This window comes from Triplophysa rosa, linkage group LG18 (assembly GCF_024868665.1).
Source record: "Triplophysa rosa linkage group LG18, Trosa_1v2, whole genome shotgun sequence".
Taxonomy (NCBI): Eukaryota; Metazoa; Chordata; class Actinopteri; order Cypriniformes; family Nemacheilidae; genus Triplophysa; species Triplophysa rosa.
In genome coordinates, this window is record NC_079907.1 from 11604261 (window position 1) to 11623119 (window position 18859).

Sequence of the window (18859 nt, forward strand, 5' to 3'; positions counted from 1 at the left end):
CCGAGGGGCACAGGGGAAAGGAACGTAGGATGGGGGTATAATGAGCAGTTCTGCTGAAATTTAAGCGAGAAAAGAACGTGTGATTGAAGCGAGAGATTTTTTCCTCATCAGGTGCTCTACTCTTAGTCGGCCCTTTCAGGATGGGAAAGTATTCCTGAATGTAAAGATTACGTGTTGACAATGTTTTGCTATATATTTTGTTATTAGGCACTAAGTTTTTTTTCCAGGTTTATAGTCCTTCACACACAATGCTATACAAATCTATAAATGGCCAATTCCATGCAAATGTCCAACTTAAGACGATAAAATCAATGGTTTTCAACATACTGATACAGTAGGTCAGCATTTTTTGTTGTTGTTGTTGTTTTTAAAGTATCGTTTTCCACAGTCAGGTAAGTGAATTGTCACATCCATAACTGTCCATATTTCTCACAATTGGGCATATGAAAATGTGAAATTTTATGTTCTATAAAGAAACATCTCCTCTTCATTTGTTTGGTTCTTGCTTCTGTTTTGCGCCTTTTAATTCACAGAAATCCTATAAAGTATATTGTCTCTCAAAAACATGCATCCTTTTTTGTCACATCCATAACATAAATTTTTCAAATAAAAGACGCATGCACAGACAGATATGTTTCTGATGTCTTAACTCTATCATCAGGGCTTTGAGAAAACATAAACAGATATTTCAGTATATTAGTAATAAATACATTCTCTGAGCATTTAGATTTGGACTAAAAATGTCACATCCCTAACGCTGGAATTGCCCAAATACCGGTGGTTCCTGCACTATAGATTATAGACTGACAGTGAGGCAGGTGGATTGATCCAGCAAATCCTGGGTGGATGGCCAGAGGTCAATTTTATTGCACTTTCACAGTTTAGGAGGCTTTTTTATTCTCAGTTAGAGACCTAAAAAGACACAAATTAGATGAATTCTAACGTACAGTAAAAGTAGTGAGCAATAAAATAAAAGCAGACAGCATAGCCAATAACTTAAAGAACTGACTTTTTTGCAGACTGGTGATATTCTCTCCACTAAAACTGTAGATGAGATAACAACGGCTTGAAAAAAATCGGAGATGCATGTAACTTAAGCAAGTTTCGTTTTGTTCTCATCTTGTCGCTTCACAGTACAATCCGAGCAGCCTAAGAGATCCGTCCTATGTGATTTATCTTCCCTACAGGTTAATCTGGAAAATAAAAGCAGGCCACAGTGAACATTTGTCTAACATTTTAAAGTTTTGTTTCTTTGCTCTGTGTAATAGTGCGAAGGCCAAATCTGTCACAGTGGACAGTCTGACAAGCTTCTGGCTTCTCGACCAAAGACTTCAATTGTTTACACGTCCATTCCACCGCTTCTCGCCACAAAAGTCTGCATCTTTACTCAGCGGAGAAAATGGAAACTAAAGTGCACGTCCGTACCCTTCTCTTTGATCTTTCCTTTGGCTACCTCACTCATTTAAAGAGTTTCACCCAAGAATAGTCTACTCCCTCTAGCTATCGCTCCTCTCCTTTCTCATACTCTTTATCTCTTTTCCCTCCATGTCTCTATGCCCAAGCTTTTTTTCTGTTGGCATGGCTCCTGTTTGTTTTCAGCCATTTTGGGGACTGGCAGTGCTCGTAACAAACTGCTTAAATGGCGTCCTCTCACTCGCACATTCTCTCCCTCGCTCTGGCTCTCCCTCCCTTCCTTTCTATCATCAGACTTGGTGTATGTAAAGAGTGTGCGTCTTGTTCTAATGAAAGCAAATGTTAAATAAAAAGAGAATTGGAATTAAAATGAGGCTGAGGACGAAGGGGGGGTTTGGGTGAGTAAGGCTGGGGGAGATAAAAAATGCAAAAACAGCCCAGAATCATGTATCAGTGGCAAACTGAAGTGTGAGTGAGAGAGAGAGAGAGAGAGAGAGAGAGAGAGACAGCGGGCGAGCAAGAGGGAGAGGAGGGGGGGCGAGTCAGAGTGCGAAACAGTCGATCCTGCCCTCTGTCTCTACATAGCGCTGCCCGTGTGCACGAGCGCGTCTTTCCCTGTGTTCTCTCCCTCACTCACACACACACGCACGCACGCACACGGGAACACGCAGACCAGGACACACAGACCGAGGGTGGGAGAGTGAGAGAGTGAGAGAGAGAGAACACATCGCAGCCGAGATGCAGCAGAAGGTTTTTCAAGGTACGTTGTCTTGTTGTGGCGTGCTTGCCTAGCAGAGAATGAGAGACTTTTTTTCTTCTCTGATCTATCTCTGTCTTCTCTTCCTGCTTCTCGTGAGTCTGTGCCACTCTCATATCATATCGATGTTGTTTTGATTCTGTGTAGACACAAGAAATGTGTGCGCGCGTGTGGGTTCGCGTGCGTGCTAATCGAGGCCTGTCTCCTTATCCTCGGCTGTTGTGGGTGAACCACGCAGTTCTTTTTCAGGGCTGGTGAGCCGCTCAGAGATTACTGTTAAATGAGAATAAAGCCTCATAGTTTCGGTCCAATCTTTTATGATGGTTTCTATCCTGTTGGTTTTAGATACTTTATATTGTGGCAAGTTTACAGATGTTGAAATTTGATTCATAATGAAAGACTTGCGAGTGTATCTCAGGCCAGTTTGTTAGATCATAATTTATCCATCCATGTTTTGTCAAGGTAAGGTGGACGTTATTACGATGCTAATGACACGTACGCGCTTATAAAGTCATTTATGTCTGTTACTGTGTAGACAGGCATTGCAAGGCGATAGGGTCAGAGGTCATTAGAAGTAAAAGCAGCCAAGTTGTATGAGCCTCTTAAAGTGAGTTTGTTTATATAGCAAAATGAATTTCCGTGCTATTCAAAGGTTAGCAAAAAGAGCCATCAACAACACGTCAGGGCTGTATGCGTTTGATGAATCTTCCTAAGCAAATGAGCTGGAAACTCGACAGCGACATGGAAGCAAGTTCAGACATGATCTCAGGGAAGTAACTTCAGCCATGTCACTATCGCAATATTCCCACTGCTTCTGTGAATGCCATTTTCTTTCATTTTTACTCTTGCTCATACTATAGCAACAGATTCATGGCAATCACTTGTCGAATTTAAAGTCAGCAGACCATGTCAAACATAGCATGTAACACAGGCAAGCTCACTGGCACATGCCAAATCTCAGAGATACCATAAATCGCTCACACAGAACGGAAGAAAATCAAGAGATCTGTGCAAGGAAAAACGCTGGATCCCAACTTCGCACCATCCGCCTCCATATCCCAACTCTTCCACAACAGCCTGCTCCTTTTGCTCTGTCCCCCTCCCCTCATCTCTCCCCTGGCTGGCTCCACCGTGCTTTCTGGCCGGGGGTTGTGGAGAGTTCAGTATCTAGCGAACAGCCCCCTCTCTCATAGTCCGCCTCACCCCAGCGGGCCCCGTCACGGCCACACGGAAACAGGCGGCCTTCATTCCGTGTTCAGCTTCTTTCACTGGCTTAGCTAAATGAAGACCTTTAGCCCATTATCCAACTTCCTGAGATTCTTCTCCGTTTTCACTTTCACAGGTGACCCCATCTGTATAAAACAGGCACATGATGATGATGACGCATGGCTCATTTAGTAAGAAAGTAGAAAGGCAGGTTGTAGTATTTACAAGGAAGCTTGCCGTAACATTTCAGTGTATTCGAGGGGTGCAGACCTTGTCATTTTACAGCTCCAACTCTTTTAGTTGGTTGCATGTTTGAGTAGAGGGGGCAGTCGGAGGGGGAGGCAAAGGCCCTGTCACGCTTGGCCAGCCTCTTGCGCCAGGGACTGTTTGTTAAGAGGCAGCGTGTGCGTCATACGCGAGGAGAAAAGGAGGGTGCGAGGGAGAGATAAATAGGGACAGACGTAAGGAGAAAAAAAAGGGGGTGGCAGATGTGTTTGTCCATTCACTATGTGAATGCCATGTAAAATGGTGTCATTCTTAGGCCTTGATTTTATGCCATAGCAGCCACAGTCACAACAACAGCAGGGCAAGTTTCTTTCTTAGATACGTTATCAGAACTCTTATTCCAGGTCTTCTAATATACTTCTTGTCTGTCTAAATGCAACATCTATTATTATACAAGTTTTTAGTATACTTCATTTGCACGCTCCTAGCAGCTGCATTTGTGGTGCACTGGGTAAAGCTAGCCGTCAAGCTGCTTGTTTACAGACAAACCAGCTCATATGCATCCACATGCCTGCAACCGTGTTTGCGTGTTGAGGGGAGTGTGCGTGCCGCTTGTTGACTGCCTGTCTGTGTCTGTTTCTGTGCCTGTGCAAGTGTGTGTGTGTTAGTGGCTGTTCCTATCTCCAGGCCTGGATCTTTCTGTCTTCTCCACCTCTCTCTGTCTCTCTCACCATTGCTCTCCCAGGTCTCACGCTCGCTCTCTCTCCCTCCTCCTCTTGCTCTCTCTGCAATAACAGTGCTGACCTAGTTTCAGTGTGTTCAGGGCTGCTTGTGGAATTTTACAGAGGCCTGCCTGTCTGACTAAAACGCAGGCAGAAAACCATGACTGTGGATTTTCTCTGGTGTCGCATCATTACTGCTAACTAAGAACGCTCTCTGTGGTAGACTCTAGTAAAACAGGCAGAGCAAAAGATCTGATTTTTAATTAAACCAAACAAACAGGATTCATGAACATAGAAACACAGTTGTATTCATTTTCTCCTGACGAGGAGTATAAATCATGTGATCGTTTATATTCAAAAAGAGAAAGAGAAAATCTATTATCACATAGTCAATGCATGCAATAACTGGAATATAACTGGATGCTTCCCCTCAAAAGCCCATCTACATTTTGGTTTCGATTTCAGATGCGACATGTTTGGAGCACTTTGACCATAAAAACACTGTTGGGGAAATCTTGATTAAATCTTAGCAGTGTTCAATTACGTGAAGGAAATGCTGTGACTCAGTGGAGTTTATTGCCACAATTATTTCCACACTTTTAGATTTGGAAGGTTTGGCACATTTTGGAAACTAAGATGACTGTAATGAACCTTGAGTTGCACGTGTATAGGTACCATATATCTTGCTTATTTTTAACTGGCTTGTATTTAGTGTTAAAAAACAGAAACAGAAAGTGTTGTTTGCATTGTTGTTTACGTCTAGCAAAATGGTCTATAGGCAGTAAGACCTAACTGTTTTCAATCCTAACACTCTGATTGGCCAGCAGGCACTGTATATTTTCTGTCACTTGCTTTACTTGTCATTATGATTCTAATATGTTCTGGTGTGGTTGTAGTTGTCTAAAACCTACAATGTTGCCTTAGCAAATATTTAAATATTAAAATGACGCTTTTCTGTTCTCTTGCAGGATCAATAGCGAGGTTATGGTGTTGGGAGAGGATGGCTGGAACCCTCTCCACACCTGCAATGCACCCTTGGAGCTGAATGTGCAGTGCATGGCAATCCTGTCCTGTTTCTTAACAAGATAATCAAAGATGGACAATGACACATACATCTGAGAGTCACTGTATGTGCTTAACCTCTATGAACTGCCATATTCTTGATCTGACACTCCAATCTCTATCAATCATTGTCTTCTGAGGGAAACAGACACACTATCAGTTATTTTCCTGGCCCTTGGTGGACTACTGCTGCATCTTCTGACTTACTAGTGCTCTGGGATAGACAAACTACAGCCTTGGAGAACATCTCAAAGGACTTAGGTTAACGATTCAATGAAACACAGAAATAAACACATGAGAGGAGACAGGATGGGAGAGGGCACGGATGAGGTGGACGGTTCCAAAACCACGAGGATATCTCTCAGTTTTCCTCTCAGCGCTGGATTACCTGGCTTTTCTGCAAAGAAGCGCTGCTCCTCGTCTCACCCAAGTTCTTCCTCTGATGTCTGTAACAGAGACAGTTCTGATGGCACAGGATGGATAGCAGAACCGTTTAGAGACAAACAGTTAGCAAAAACACCATCAAAAACTGAACGTCTCCCATGTTCTTCCTCCTCCTCCTTCCCTGTTGATCCCCCAGTCAGTAAGAACTGCAAGTCATCTCTGTCATTTTCTGTTGATGGTAGCGGCTCCCGATACCCAACATCTCCCTTACAACACTCTAATAAATTGGACTATTCAAAAGAGACAGCTGGGGTTAGTCTCAATAATGGGTACAAAGAGCATTCAACAAGAGAAACAGCACACATCCTTTTCAACCTCAGTGCAAGAGCCTACCAAGACCAAGGTATGAAGGATTTAGAGAGTTCAAAAGGCAAAAAACGGAAGGCCAACAGCCTCCATGTTGAACTGAGCCTTCCTCTCCCTAGCATCAACCCTCATTCATCTTCTTCAACCCCTCCTCCTCCTCTTTCCCCTTCGTCTGTCTCTCTTACATCCTCCCCCTTGACTATCCCCGCTCCATCTTTCCATGACTTTAGGGCAGTGCCGAAGCCAGAACTACTATGTGGGGTGTGCCACCGTCTGTTCAGTACTGCTTCGTCCCTCACTGTCCACATGCGTCTCCATCGGGGGGGACGAGTACTCAGCTGCCGCCACTGTGGCAAAGCCTTCATCCACAATAAAAGACTGCAATCCCATGAGGCCACCTGCAGGCAAGGGCTGCCAGCTTTTCCAGTACAACCCAAAGAGGAGCCCCTGGAGGGGGGTAATGTGGAGGGGGAGAGAGCAGATGAGACCACAGAGCCTGAACAGCTTGGACAAGGAACAAGGCCTGGCCGACCCATAAAGAAAGTACGAGACCTTCATGGCCGTCATACTGGAACACTGACTTGCAGGGATACCCTCGGGGAAGAGGATCACTTTGTAAAAGTGGTGGATGGACATATCATTTACTTTTGCTCTGTGTGTGAGCGCTCTTACATGACTCTGTCAAGCCTAAAACGACACTCCAATGTGCATTCGTGGCGGCGAAAGTACCCTTGCCACTTTTGTGATAAGGTATTTGCCCTGGCTGAATACCGCACCAAACATGAGGTGTGGCACACTGGTGAAAGGCGCTACCAGTGTATATTTTGCTGGGAGGCATTTCCAACATACTACAACCTTAAAACACACCAAAAGGCTTTCCATGGCATCAACCCTGGCCTGATCTCAAGTGAGAAAACAGCTAATGGTGGCTACAAACAGAGGGTCAATGGTCTTAAACTGTACCGCCTGCTGCCCATGCGCTCTATGAAGCGACCTTATAAAACATACACTCAGCCAATGACTGATGGTTTACTCACTTCTGATTCAGCAGTGAGCCTTCCTGTATCTCTGGACAGCAGTAACCCTCCAACTCTGGACACAAAGAAATTGGAGTCTTTCCTTAAAGACCTTCAAACAACAGACATAAAGACTGAACCTGAGGGATTTCCTATCAGGGTGGATGTAGAGCAGAGTAAAAAACTAGCTGCTTCCCTAACAGATGTGGCAGTAGAAACCAAAAAGACAGAGGGGTCAGATTTACTGCTGTCAGGTAGTAGCAATGGCAAAACCTCAGAGTGCCCAGAAGCTGCTGTCTCTTCAGTCATTACATTTGCACACAGCAAACCCTCAGTCATCATGCACAGTACTGCAGTTTCATCATCTGTCATTGTAAACAGAAATAAGATGTCTTCTGAGGAAAGAAAAAGAAGTCCAGAAAATCATCCACTTGAAAAGACTCACAAACGAATGAAAAAACATAGTCAGAGAGAACACACTGATACATATAGGGAGTGGAATGCTGCAGGTTTAGATCCAGAGGTTACTAAAATTAGACACTCAACGGAGAAGCTTCACAAGGGGCGAAGAGTTCATAATAAAACAGAGTCAACTAAGACAATACCAATAGCGGTGGGATCAGAAGTCAAAGGCAGTGGTCCACTTTGTCAGATTACTGTGCGCATAGGGGAGGAGGCCATTGTCAAAAGGAGCATTTCTGAAACAGACCTAATGAGAGACAAAAGCCCTACACGCAGCAAAGCCAAAAAGAGTAACCTCTCACAGGACAACCAGACAGAACAAAGGCACACCCATCACCAACGTAAACACCGCAACTCTAGCCAGGAAGGAAAGGAGGGGGAGCCCAAATGGAAAAAAGCTAAACTGAAAAGCAAGGTGAGGAAATACTTCTTCCGCCAAGAGGTCAGAGATGACAAAAATGACCATGATGTGGATGACAACCTGTGGAGGCCTTACTATTCATACAAACCCAAGCGAAAAGCCATTCATATGCAGGGGACTAAATCCTGGAAGCGTAAAATACACTTCAAACGATCCCCAAGATCTATACGGAGAACTGAGAGGTTCATGAAAAATACAAATCAAGAAGTTGATGGGCGAGATGCTGATGAGGGACAGACACAAGAAATAAAGAAAGAACAAATACAAGTTACTGATCCTCAGAAAGGTCCAGTCAAAGAGACACCACACTTTTTACCTGACCCATCAAGAACAGAACAGAAGGAGAAAGAAAAGGAAACTCAAGGAAAATCGGATTTCCCCCTCCCTTCGATTGTCCCTCAGACTACACTTAATCCTCAATACACAACCTCTTCTATCATCAAGCAACAATGGTTAGAAAGTCAGGCCTCTGAGTGTGGAACTTGTGGCCGTTGGTTCTCAAGCCCAAGAAAGCGAGACAAACATGAGATGACACATCTGTTCGAGTTTGTGTGCATGCTTTGCAGAGCTACTTTTCCCTCACAGTCAAAGTTAGAGGAACATCAAAGAACCCAGCATCCCAAAAACAAGCCTCTGTCTGGTCCTTCTTTTTTTACTCCGCAGTCAAGAAAGGAAGCGGAAATGAAAGAAGATGATAATCATCTGGATGGACAGTCTATAGAAAAGGGCAGTCCAGTTCGCTTGGGAAGAAGGCCTCTGATTAAACATACATGTTCAAAATGTGATAAGGTCTGCAAAACCTCTGCTGCACTCAACTGTCATCTCAAGCGACATGAGCTGGGCAATTTAACTGAAGCTGAAGACACACAGAAAAAGCAAGACACGCCAGGTTGTACACATTCAGCTGCAGAGTCTACACCAAACAAAGATTCAGGCACCAATAGTGAACAAGCACAGTCTGTGTCAGTCATATATTATTCGAAACCGGACTGTCAAATCACTGACAACCAGCTGGGTGAAAAGATGGAAGAACACCAAAGAATCAACAACTGTGAAAGCCCACAACTGGCATCTGATGAGAAAGTACATAGTCCGCTGGGTTCACAGTTCTCGCAAGTTATGCACAACCCCACTTTAGAAAGGGTAAAGGTCATCTCTCCAAACACCCCTAGTGTACTAGTAATGAATAGCTCAGAGTGCATAGACTACAGAACAACAGAGAAACGAAATTTAGACTCACTAGGGCAGCAGAAAATAACCCCAGTGTCGAGTAATAGGCAAATCCAAATTTCTCCGAAGCTGACAAACCCTCAAATTAGAAGAGAAACAACTCAATCCAGGCCCATATCCTTAAAAACTGCCCGAGGCACTGTGCTTAGTCAAGGGGTGGGAACAGTAACACAGAGGGAGGGTGACATCATTCCAAATGAAAATTTCAATGATTTACAAGATGCTCAGGATCTAAGAATATTTTCTCAATCCAATAACCAAGCTCAAGATTTATCCATGCCAACAATACTGGCCAAAAAGAGGGAACTTGATCAAAAGATTACACATCCATCCAACATCTCAAAGGAACAATCTTGCAATGAGGTGTCATTGCTAGTGCCCAAAGAGGAACCGCTCAGTCCTGTACCATCTCCTACATGCTCTGTTATTCAAACCACTCCAAAAGGACCTTCTCAAAGATATTCGAAGTCACCTTGTCATTCCCCAGGACCTTTAGACCTACAGCTGCGGCCTCAGCTAGAGCAATGCCAATTACACAGAGGACGACACAATACAGATATACAGGATCTTATGCTGTCTGCAAAATCAGCCGTGGGAGGTGAGACACCGCCTTGTCATGCCATGCTGCATCCTCAAGTGCCCACAGCAGAGCCTGAATCAAAGGACAATACCTCCATCGCATCTACAGAACACCACAGGAGCTCCGGCTACCCTGTCCAGGAACTTACTCTTCCCTTAATTATACCAGGAGGGTACTACTCTGGTAAGAAACAGGAGGAGCAAATCCTGATGTCTTACCCAACTGGACCCTTACCCTTTCCACCACTTGGGAAGATGGTACCCCACTCTGACTCAACTAAACTGCCCTTTTACCCTGACCCCTATCACTTACTGTATGGCCCACAGCTACTGCCATACCCCTATAACCTTGCTGCCCTTCCAATGGCTCTAAATATGATGGCAACAGGGGACAAAGAGCCCTTGCCCTTCTTTCCTTTTTTCAACTACGCCGCTGCTGCTCCTTTAACAGGCGCAGTGCCCCATCCTTTAGTGGTGAACCCCAGCGTATACAACAGTGGTGGCAGCAGTAGCACAAAGCAGGACAACCCATGAGTGAAACCACAGTGGCAGCAAGGGAATATATCTACAACAGCAGAGCAGGGTGGACATTGTGTTCTTCTGTTTGTTAACTGCACACTCTTGCACAGCTCTTTTGTAAAGCAGCAAAAGCATGGGCATACATAGGAATCAAATGTGGTGAAAAGATGGAGGGGTGTCTTGATGACAGGACATAAGGGGGAAGAACAAAACAACGACACCCCCTTTAGGCACTGCCAAGATGCACCTCCAACACACCACTCCTTTGCTCTTCTGTAGTGTTTTTAGAGCTTGGATATCCGTCCTTTCAGAGTCATCAAGTTATTAGGTATAAAACGTGAACAATGACAGCTAACAGGACGTGTGTTTTGCAAAATAAGTTGGGTCTGCTTCCCGTAATAGAGACGGTTTAACATTAATAATTATAATAATAGTTACACATTAATCCTGCTTACAGTACTAAAAAAGAAGGAATCTACTGAAAGCTAAATGTTATGCCTGAGGAGGCTCAACATACAGTTTTCAACACACAGAGAAGGGACAGGCAGCAACAGGTGTGTGTGTGTGTACTTGTGTGCATGCATGAGTGTGTCCAGTGTGTGACGGTGTATAGAGGTAATGCATGGAGAATTGGGGTAGCTCATAGTGATCACAACATCAGTACTTCACTCATGCGTTTCAGTATTTTGGCTTACATGTGCCTGCAGGTTTATGTCTGTGTATTTGTGGGGTGTGTTGGGGGTGTAGGCATGCACACTTGAAGTAATGTGTGCTGCATCGGCCTTGGTCAGTTCCATGGAAGTTCACACGTAAACATCATTCCTGGATAAACTGTTATAATCTTAATAGGTCAGTAAATAGAAAACATAGATGAAGCTCTTCTTTTGTCCGTCATAGCATAGCATCTTGATGGTGTCATATAAATTAAACATGTTATTATGTAATGCCTTCACTAACCAGGATCATCACAACAGGGTCAAATATACAGTGATGTTGACTCCACTCTATATTTGACCTTGTTATGTTTAGAGACAGACTGTGCTACACATAGTTTGGTTTGTAGGACGTGGGTATATTAATCCTTTTCAATGATCACTCGTCAAATGTTTTTGAAATATGTCTGTGTACTTCCAGTACTCATGCCAACTGTTTCATCTCTTCCAGCAAGATACGAAAAGTCGACTTCATGTTTAGTGGCCTTCTCCTCCCCACTGCCCCCTGGTGTCCACCAAAGACACTACATTCACTTGAGTGTATTTGAGACCAGAGAGGAACCAAGTGAGACAAACAGAGAATGAAACTGAGTGAGCGCATGATGAAATGGGAGCAAAATGAAAAAAAAAAAATAGGGGCAGTATGTTAGCACAAATGGAGCTTCCTTCATAAAGACAGGGAGAATCGTAGTCTTGTACGAGGCGATAGTCAGTGAATGTTAGTTTTAGAAAGACGTGATCTAAAGAGATGTATTACAAGCAAGCCTATTATCGGTTAGCAGATTCTATTCTTGATGCCCGTGCAGGGCCTGCACTATGGGACTTATAGCACTGGAGTGACTTAAACACTCCCTTGTACTTTCTTGTTTTTATATCTTTTGTTTTTCACAATATTATTTGTTTGATTTACATATTTTTCCCTTTTCGTAGTGAGATAAGGCTTGTTCTTGAAGATTCTTGTTCAAGTACAAATGAATATGAATGTAATTTTAGTCATGAGGTTGAAATACAGTAAAGACAGCAGATAATTTCTGTACGCTGACTTGAAAAGTAACATGTAACATTGAACCGCTATGAGGTATTCATATATATATATATATATATATATATATATATATATACATATATATATATACAGTAGTCTTAGGGACATGTCAAGGAAGCTGGTTTCAATATAACCACAACGCATGAGCAACAATAGCTTATTCAGTATCTTCTGGTGTTGTCACAGAACTCTCCATTTTCCGACATACAGTACGTGGTTCTTATTTTTCTTGCTTCACTCCTCAGAAAAGTTTTGACCCCACTTTCATTAACCCCTCAGTATAAAAATGTCAAACCTAAAACCAAAAGAAGCTTCTAGTTGCCTTATTTCTTTTCCCCAAGCACCACAGATGTTTTCCAACAACCGCCCTCCATCTCCACCTCTGTCCCATCCCTCTCCTATTCTATTCTCAATATTTTCCTTATCCTTTGAAGTGTGTCTGAAACTGTGCAATGTAGCCGTAGCACTGTTCATTTCCTGAGGGTAAAATACAATGCAATGAACAGTTGTGAATTATGTAGCTGCACTGGGGTGTGTGAGAGAGAGGGTGTGGTTGTACAAGAAAAGGAAACCAAAACAATTCTGATTTGATTCTGGATCTCTTTTATTTTGCTGTTTTTATTTTCCAGTTTCATCATGGTAACACTTTACAATAAGGTTTAATTTGTTAACATTTTTAAACGCATTACCTAACATGAACTAACAGTGAGCAACACTATTTTAACATTTATTAATCCTTGTCACTGTCAATACAATTATTCAGTTCATGATGCATTGATTTATTATTCAGTTCATGATGCATTTATTAGTAAATATTTAAATTAACATAAACTAAGATGAATAAATATTGTATATAAGTAAATAAGTATTGTTCATTGTTAGTTCCTGTTAACAAATACAATCTTATTGTAAAGTGTTACCAACATAATTTTTACATGAATTTGGAAATCTAAATGAATTACCTATACTGATGATTGGTTAAAAAAGGCTGTGTAAATGGAAAAAAAAAGAAAATTGTCAGTGACATCTGAGTAACAAATACACTATTTTCACCTAAAAAAAATGTGACCCTGTCTGTGAAATCTAAGCTAAAGTGTCACAATTCTAATTTTGAGATAATGAGTAAAAAGTTTGATTTCAAGCATGAATTTCACTATGAATTCAATTTTTGACATGTCATTTCTCAGTTAATATTATAGACATCAAAGATTATTTAATGTAGAAAACATTAAATAACAAAAAATGACTGGGTTTTCACAGGCAGGGTCACAGATAAGAGTCCAATTTTCAAATGGTAATTTCTGAATGAGTCATTTTAAACAAACGAATTTCAATAACTACATCCAAAATTCAAAAACTTTTGTTCACATTCAAGATGCCTTTTATAAGATTTTTTTATAATAATACGCACAAAATATAAATGCACCTTAGAAAGCAAAATTGGTCGTAACAATATCAAGTGAATATCAAGGTTTTACAAAAGCACAACCTTGAGGAACATCATTGTTCTTATGTTCCTTTTCATCCATTAGCAAACATTCAAAAACGTAAGGAAATTCAGTGGAAGGTCTTGCTGAAAGAGCTCACCAGTGATTGTGTGGGATACAAATATTTATCAATCAGCATCTGGATAGACTACTGAATATTTGCACAGAACCTCAAAAAAGGTTTTGGGAACCAGATGTACTGAAACATGTACAGCAGATCTGCAGTTTAGCACACTACCTGACCAACAAAATTCTTCAATAGAGGCTTCAAATGTGAAACAAAATGGGTCAAATCTACCAGCTGCATATGTTCTGCACTTGATCATAGTTGTAGGCATGTGACTTAATTGTCTGGTATTTTGTGAAAATGTAATATTGTACCATTGTTTTAGAGGTCCACATTATATTTGGGCAGTATAAAAAAGTGAAATGTTTGAAGTTTCTTTGTGTCTTGTTGACTTTGTGACCATTCGATACTGACAATTGTTGGCACACATTGCCAATTCATGTCTACAATCTACAGTTAATTTCTTTGCTCCTGTTCTCTTTACTCCCTCTGTCCACGCTACAACCATACAAATAAAGTATTAACCTGATGACGTGAATATCAGCTTCGAATCCATTATTGATAGGGAAGTTTACAACAAGATGCAAAAGGCGATGTTGAAATTATACATTTTAGCCCTATACAATCGATTAATATATTAATGCACACAAATGTTATTTTTTCTATTCCCAATGGATTTTGCATGATGGGAATGCACAAACCATGTAGCAACAGATAAATTAAATAATGACTCTAATAACTGAATCAATTTAAAAGTAACTAAGGATGTGCACCACAAAAATCCTATAGGCCTCATTGCAAGTTTGACAACTGTTCATCGTAATTGAAAAAAAATCCACCAAAGTGTCCAAATGAATCACTGATGCTGATGATTTAGCATTTTTAAAAAAATTTGATAAAAAAAAACACCTACGCCAGTTAAAATACATCAAGGTTTCGCTGTACTAGACAAACAAACATCAGTCACCTTTCAAAGTTCATTTGTTATGTAACCAGACTTTGTTAAGTCCAGGAAGGGGACAGGTCCAATCTCAATTCAATAATATCCATTTATACATTTATCTGGAAATTACACTATTTTTATACTATACAAAAAGATACACTCTATTATACCTGAGTTACCAGTATGTCCCAAGAGAGAGAGTGTGGCCTCACAATTTAACCACAACAATAATTCTGATACTTATATTATAATTTGCTAAGAAGACTTTCATTATGTGCTAAAACCTGAAACAAAAACATGATGAGCGTTGCCTCATTTTCTCATAGTAAATATGGTATAACTATTGAACCATTGATTTTATTGCTGTACTTTAACGTATACCCCATGTTTTTGCAGTTATTAAATGCCATAGCACAAACATACCAAATATATTACCATGACTGAACACTGGTAAAATAAATCAACATGTTATCAGCATACAAAAGACCTCCCACATTCAAAAAACAAGCCGTGGATCAATATGCTGTGATGTTGACATTCTCAGTCGCTGAGGTTTTCTGAGGAGATTGGGGTTTACTCACTACACGGAGAGACAGAGGGATAGTCTGAGAGCGGTTGGCTAAACTAAAGCCTTCTAGCTTATAGGTTCTGATTCCATCCCCTCTTTTCTCAACCCATGTTCTAATCTCTAGAATTAACAGAGAATGAACTATCTAAGGGTAGTGGTTGTTGTGTTCCTGTTAGGCCCGTACCTGATTATGTTGGGCAGAGGAGCTTCAGGTAATCAGGTGAGTACGAGACCTTTTAAAAACAATTCACAGCTCTAAAGAAAAATCTCTTTTTAACTACTGTTATAAAATATAAGGGATGTATAATCACAAAATCACGTTAATTGTCACTATAGCATTAGTTACTGAGCATATTTGCATTCATTGTTACATATGGCAGGCATACAATTGCATATGTGTTTTTTATTAGTTATAATCAAAAGGTGAAAAAGAAAGTGTTTAAGTGTTTGGTTCATATAAGTTACTTTTATTAATCCTACTGACCGATATTCTTTCTTGTTTTAGCATGAATTTACTCATTTCGATCATTTATGTTAGAAAACATAATGCTGGAAAACAATACAAAAACAGGACATTTGATTTTTTGCAGAGTGATCTATTTTACCTTCTTTATTCAATAACATACAGTCTCTAAACAGATCAGAAAATATATTTTTGAATAGAATTTTGATAATATTAGAAAATAGATTTCACCTCAGAATTTAACATCTTACTCATAAAAAATGCCTCATATGAAAATGATCTAAAAACTTTTTTTGTAATCGTGTCTATGACTCTCAACCACTATTGGCATGTTACATAAAGTAACTGGGCTTGATAAAGGCATAGTCCAAATTCTTCATTGCAAAACCTATTACAGATGAAAAGATCATACCTGGTAGTCAATATTATAAGCTCGCTGGCTGGTCTGGAAACACTTTAGCTGACAAAGTAGTTGCACGGTTGGCTTTGACTCTGAATTCGCTGATTCCAGGTTCCACACTTGCACAGTACAGCAATATTTACACTGACTTGTCTGGGATATAGCAGACTCTTGTGTTTACATAGACTTTAGAGAGAGAATGAGACATATGTCTAAATGTAATCTGAGCATGCTTGGCTTATGAGTTATGTGTTGTTTGCTGTATGATGTCAAACCCATTTTTTGATTATTGGGTTGACTGTGACAGATATCTGCAAGGAGAGTCATTAATCTTGCACACAGACAGTCCGCATGGACTCCCATATTACAGACAAGCGCAAATCTCAGTGACATCAGAAGGTTAGTTGACTATAAATCTAAGGATTTCACTTCGTGCAATAATTTACATAGCGTAATTTATCTCACTAACCGCGAGATGTCTTACCTCGCCATCCAGCATCAGATCTTTCTTTGAGTTCCGGACTCTCGACCCAGAAGGGACCATCTTCTACGGAGACACCAAGGAAGGAAAGGACTGGTTTGTGCTTGCACTACGTGATGGCATACCTGAAATGCAGATTGGGAAAGCAGACATATTAGTCAGCATAAAAGGAGGCCGTCGACTCAACGATGGGGCCTGGCACTTGGTAAATGTTTTTTTAGAATACTGTTTAGTTCAACAAAAACAGGCAGTTCATCTTTTGAGCTTTCTCTGTTGGTTTTGGACAGCTGGAATTGCGCAGTGAGGGTAAATTTGTGGTGTTGGAGGTCAACAACAATCCAGAGCTTGTAGTCGGACTCCGTTCTGAACTGACAGAGGATGAACTAACAGGAAAGATACGTCTGGGTCTTGGCGGCATGTTGGTGGACAAACAAAAGCTCTTCAATCCAGTACGACTATCTACATCTGTTTTGTAGTTCTATTTTTGTTGACATATAAAGTGCAAAAGAGTATTTTTTTTAAATCTTCAATCATTTGCTTTCTCAGTTTCAGCCAGATATGGATGCTTGTGTAAGAGGAGGACATTGGCTAAATCTCAGCACTCTCTGGGATACAGACCCAACATGGGATCCCCGACCCTGCTTCTCTGAGATTAAGAGAGGCAGTTACTTTCCAGGAACTGGGATGGTTACGTTTAATACATCTGGTGAGTAAAAAGCAATGTCTCTTGAATGTCTTTAGGAAACATCACGTCATTTTTCTATGCTTTATCTCACAACAGATCTTCCTGGAGTTAAGACAGAGGAGGCTGGTATCACAATACAGATCTTCGGATCTTGGACTGGGACTTTGCTGAGTCTTCAAAGCACAGACTTTGAGTATGTTTTGGGAGAGTTGGATGAACATACCGATGTTAAGGTATGCGAAGGGTGAAATAGATTGTATAATGTGATATTGGCATGAATATGCTAATGATCATTACGCAACAACCTGATCTTACATGTGTATGTTATGTAACAACAATTCTCTGCAATGTCAAATGAGGTTCAGATGGGCCTGAAAGAGGGATCGGAAACCGCTGCCCTTCCCCGTGAACCTGCAGCACTTACTTTCAACATACTAAAACACTCACTTGTGGTAAACAGCAAACCAGACCGTGAAACGGAAAGTCTGGACTTTTTCTCCATGTGGAAAAAGGGGATGTTACTGACTTTTGGAGGAGTGCCAGGTAAATTTGAATGGGGTGGAAGTGAGCAGGAATTTCCGTACGCATGTATCTCCATTCTATGTTCCCTGCAATATTCAATTCTCATAAAACATTTGATCTGTCACATATTTACCAGTATCAGAGTGACCTTTAAGCATTCTACTTTACAAGGAAGCTGGTGTAAAGAAAAGCTAGTTTAAGTCAATGTTGAAAATACAATTCTCTGTATCGAACTTTTCTTTTCAGGTGAAAGTGAGGATGCAAAACGTTCACACCACCTGCGTGGTTGTTTGGAGAAAATCCTTGTCCAGGAGCAGGTTATTGATCTTGATCAGGCTTTATACAAACACTCAACGGTGTCATCCCATAGCTGTCCTACAGAAGCAATGAATGAACTCACTTAACACAGATGCCTTGGCAATCATCCTAGCGGACTAAAATCCACTGCAGTCCACATCTCAAATATGCAGACTTATTTAAAATGCTCAATCATCAGTAGACCTAAAACCTCCGAAAACGTTTGTTTGGGCTGTCTAGTTAGAGTTTTACATATCACATATTGAGCAATAAAAAACTTTTGAAATGAACCTTTTCTGTTTCTCTCAGCAATAAAAATCTTATAAACATAAAACAACTCAATTTCAATACGTTACAATTCTCATAACTTCATGAAGCAAATAAAATTGCAGCTTATGTAAACATGATGTTACAAAACAGTGTTAGTTTAACAGTGTTTCAAAGAAACAAACCCTACTCTGATACCATAAGTGGAATTTGAAAGCAGGCTCTTTTGTAATACACTGCCATCTAGAGGATTTCTTTAAAACACTACAACTAAATTGAACAGAAAAGTGCCTTACTTTAACCAGTTTTCAAGTACAGTTATTTATATTAGTAAATAATAGCACAAATAGTGCAATTTGGTTGTTGTTTTTAATTGCTGAATTGAGCGTTGTTGTTCAATTCGTCAGTAATTTTATGAAATTATTTGATTGTTGTTGAGCGCTGAAATTATTATTGCATTTGTTTCATATAACTTACCGCCTCATATTATTTATGCTTCTTTGCTGTTCATGCTCGTCTGAAAATGCACTTGTTTTTTATTTAAATTTATACAAAGCTG

The 18859-nt window shown here is 40.7% G+C and overlaps 2 protein-coding genes across 3 annotated transcripts; both read left to right on the forward strand.

Annotated features, from left to right (window-relative positions):
- The first annotated feature begins 1975 nt into the window (after positions 1-1975).
- Positions 1976-14212, forward strand: zbtb4 (zinc finger and BTB domain containing 4). The gene is made up of 2 exons (XM_057358153.1): positions 1976-2173; positions 5292-14212. Exon 2 carries the CDS (start codon positions 5659-5661, stop codon positions 10375-10377), a length of 4719 nt encoding a protein of 1572 aa, XP_057214136.1. The 5' UTR covers positions 1976-2173; positions 5292-5658; the 3' UTR covers positions 10378-14212.
- A 1109-nt stretch (positions 14213-15321) lies between these two features.
- shbg (sex hormone-binding globulin) lies at positions 15322-18324 on the forward strand. 2 transcript variants are annotated; one of them, XM_057358910.1, is made up of 8 exons: positions 15322-15405; positions 16356-16447; positions 16545-16734; positions 16817-16978; positions 17076-17235; positions 17311-17447; positions 17574-17757; positions 17983-18324. In XM_057358910.1, exons 1-8 carry the CDS (start codon positions 15322-15324, stop codon positions 18138-18140), a joined length of 1167 nt encoding a protein of 388 aa, XP_057214893.1. In that variant the 3' UTR covers positions 18141-18324. The 2 variants fall into 2 exon arrangements, with proteins under 2 accessions (XP_057214893.1, XP_057214894.1); XM_057358911.1 differs by having other exon boundaries at positions 17580-17757.
- Positions 18325-18859: the final 535 nt, after the last annotated feature.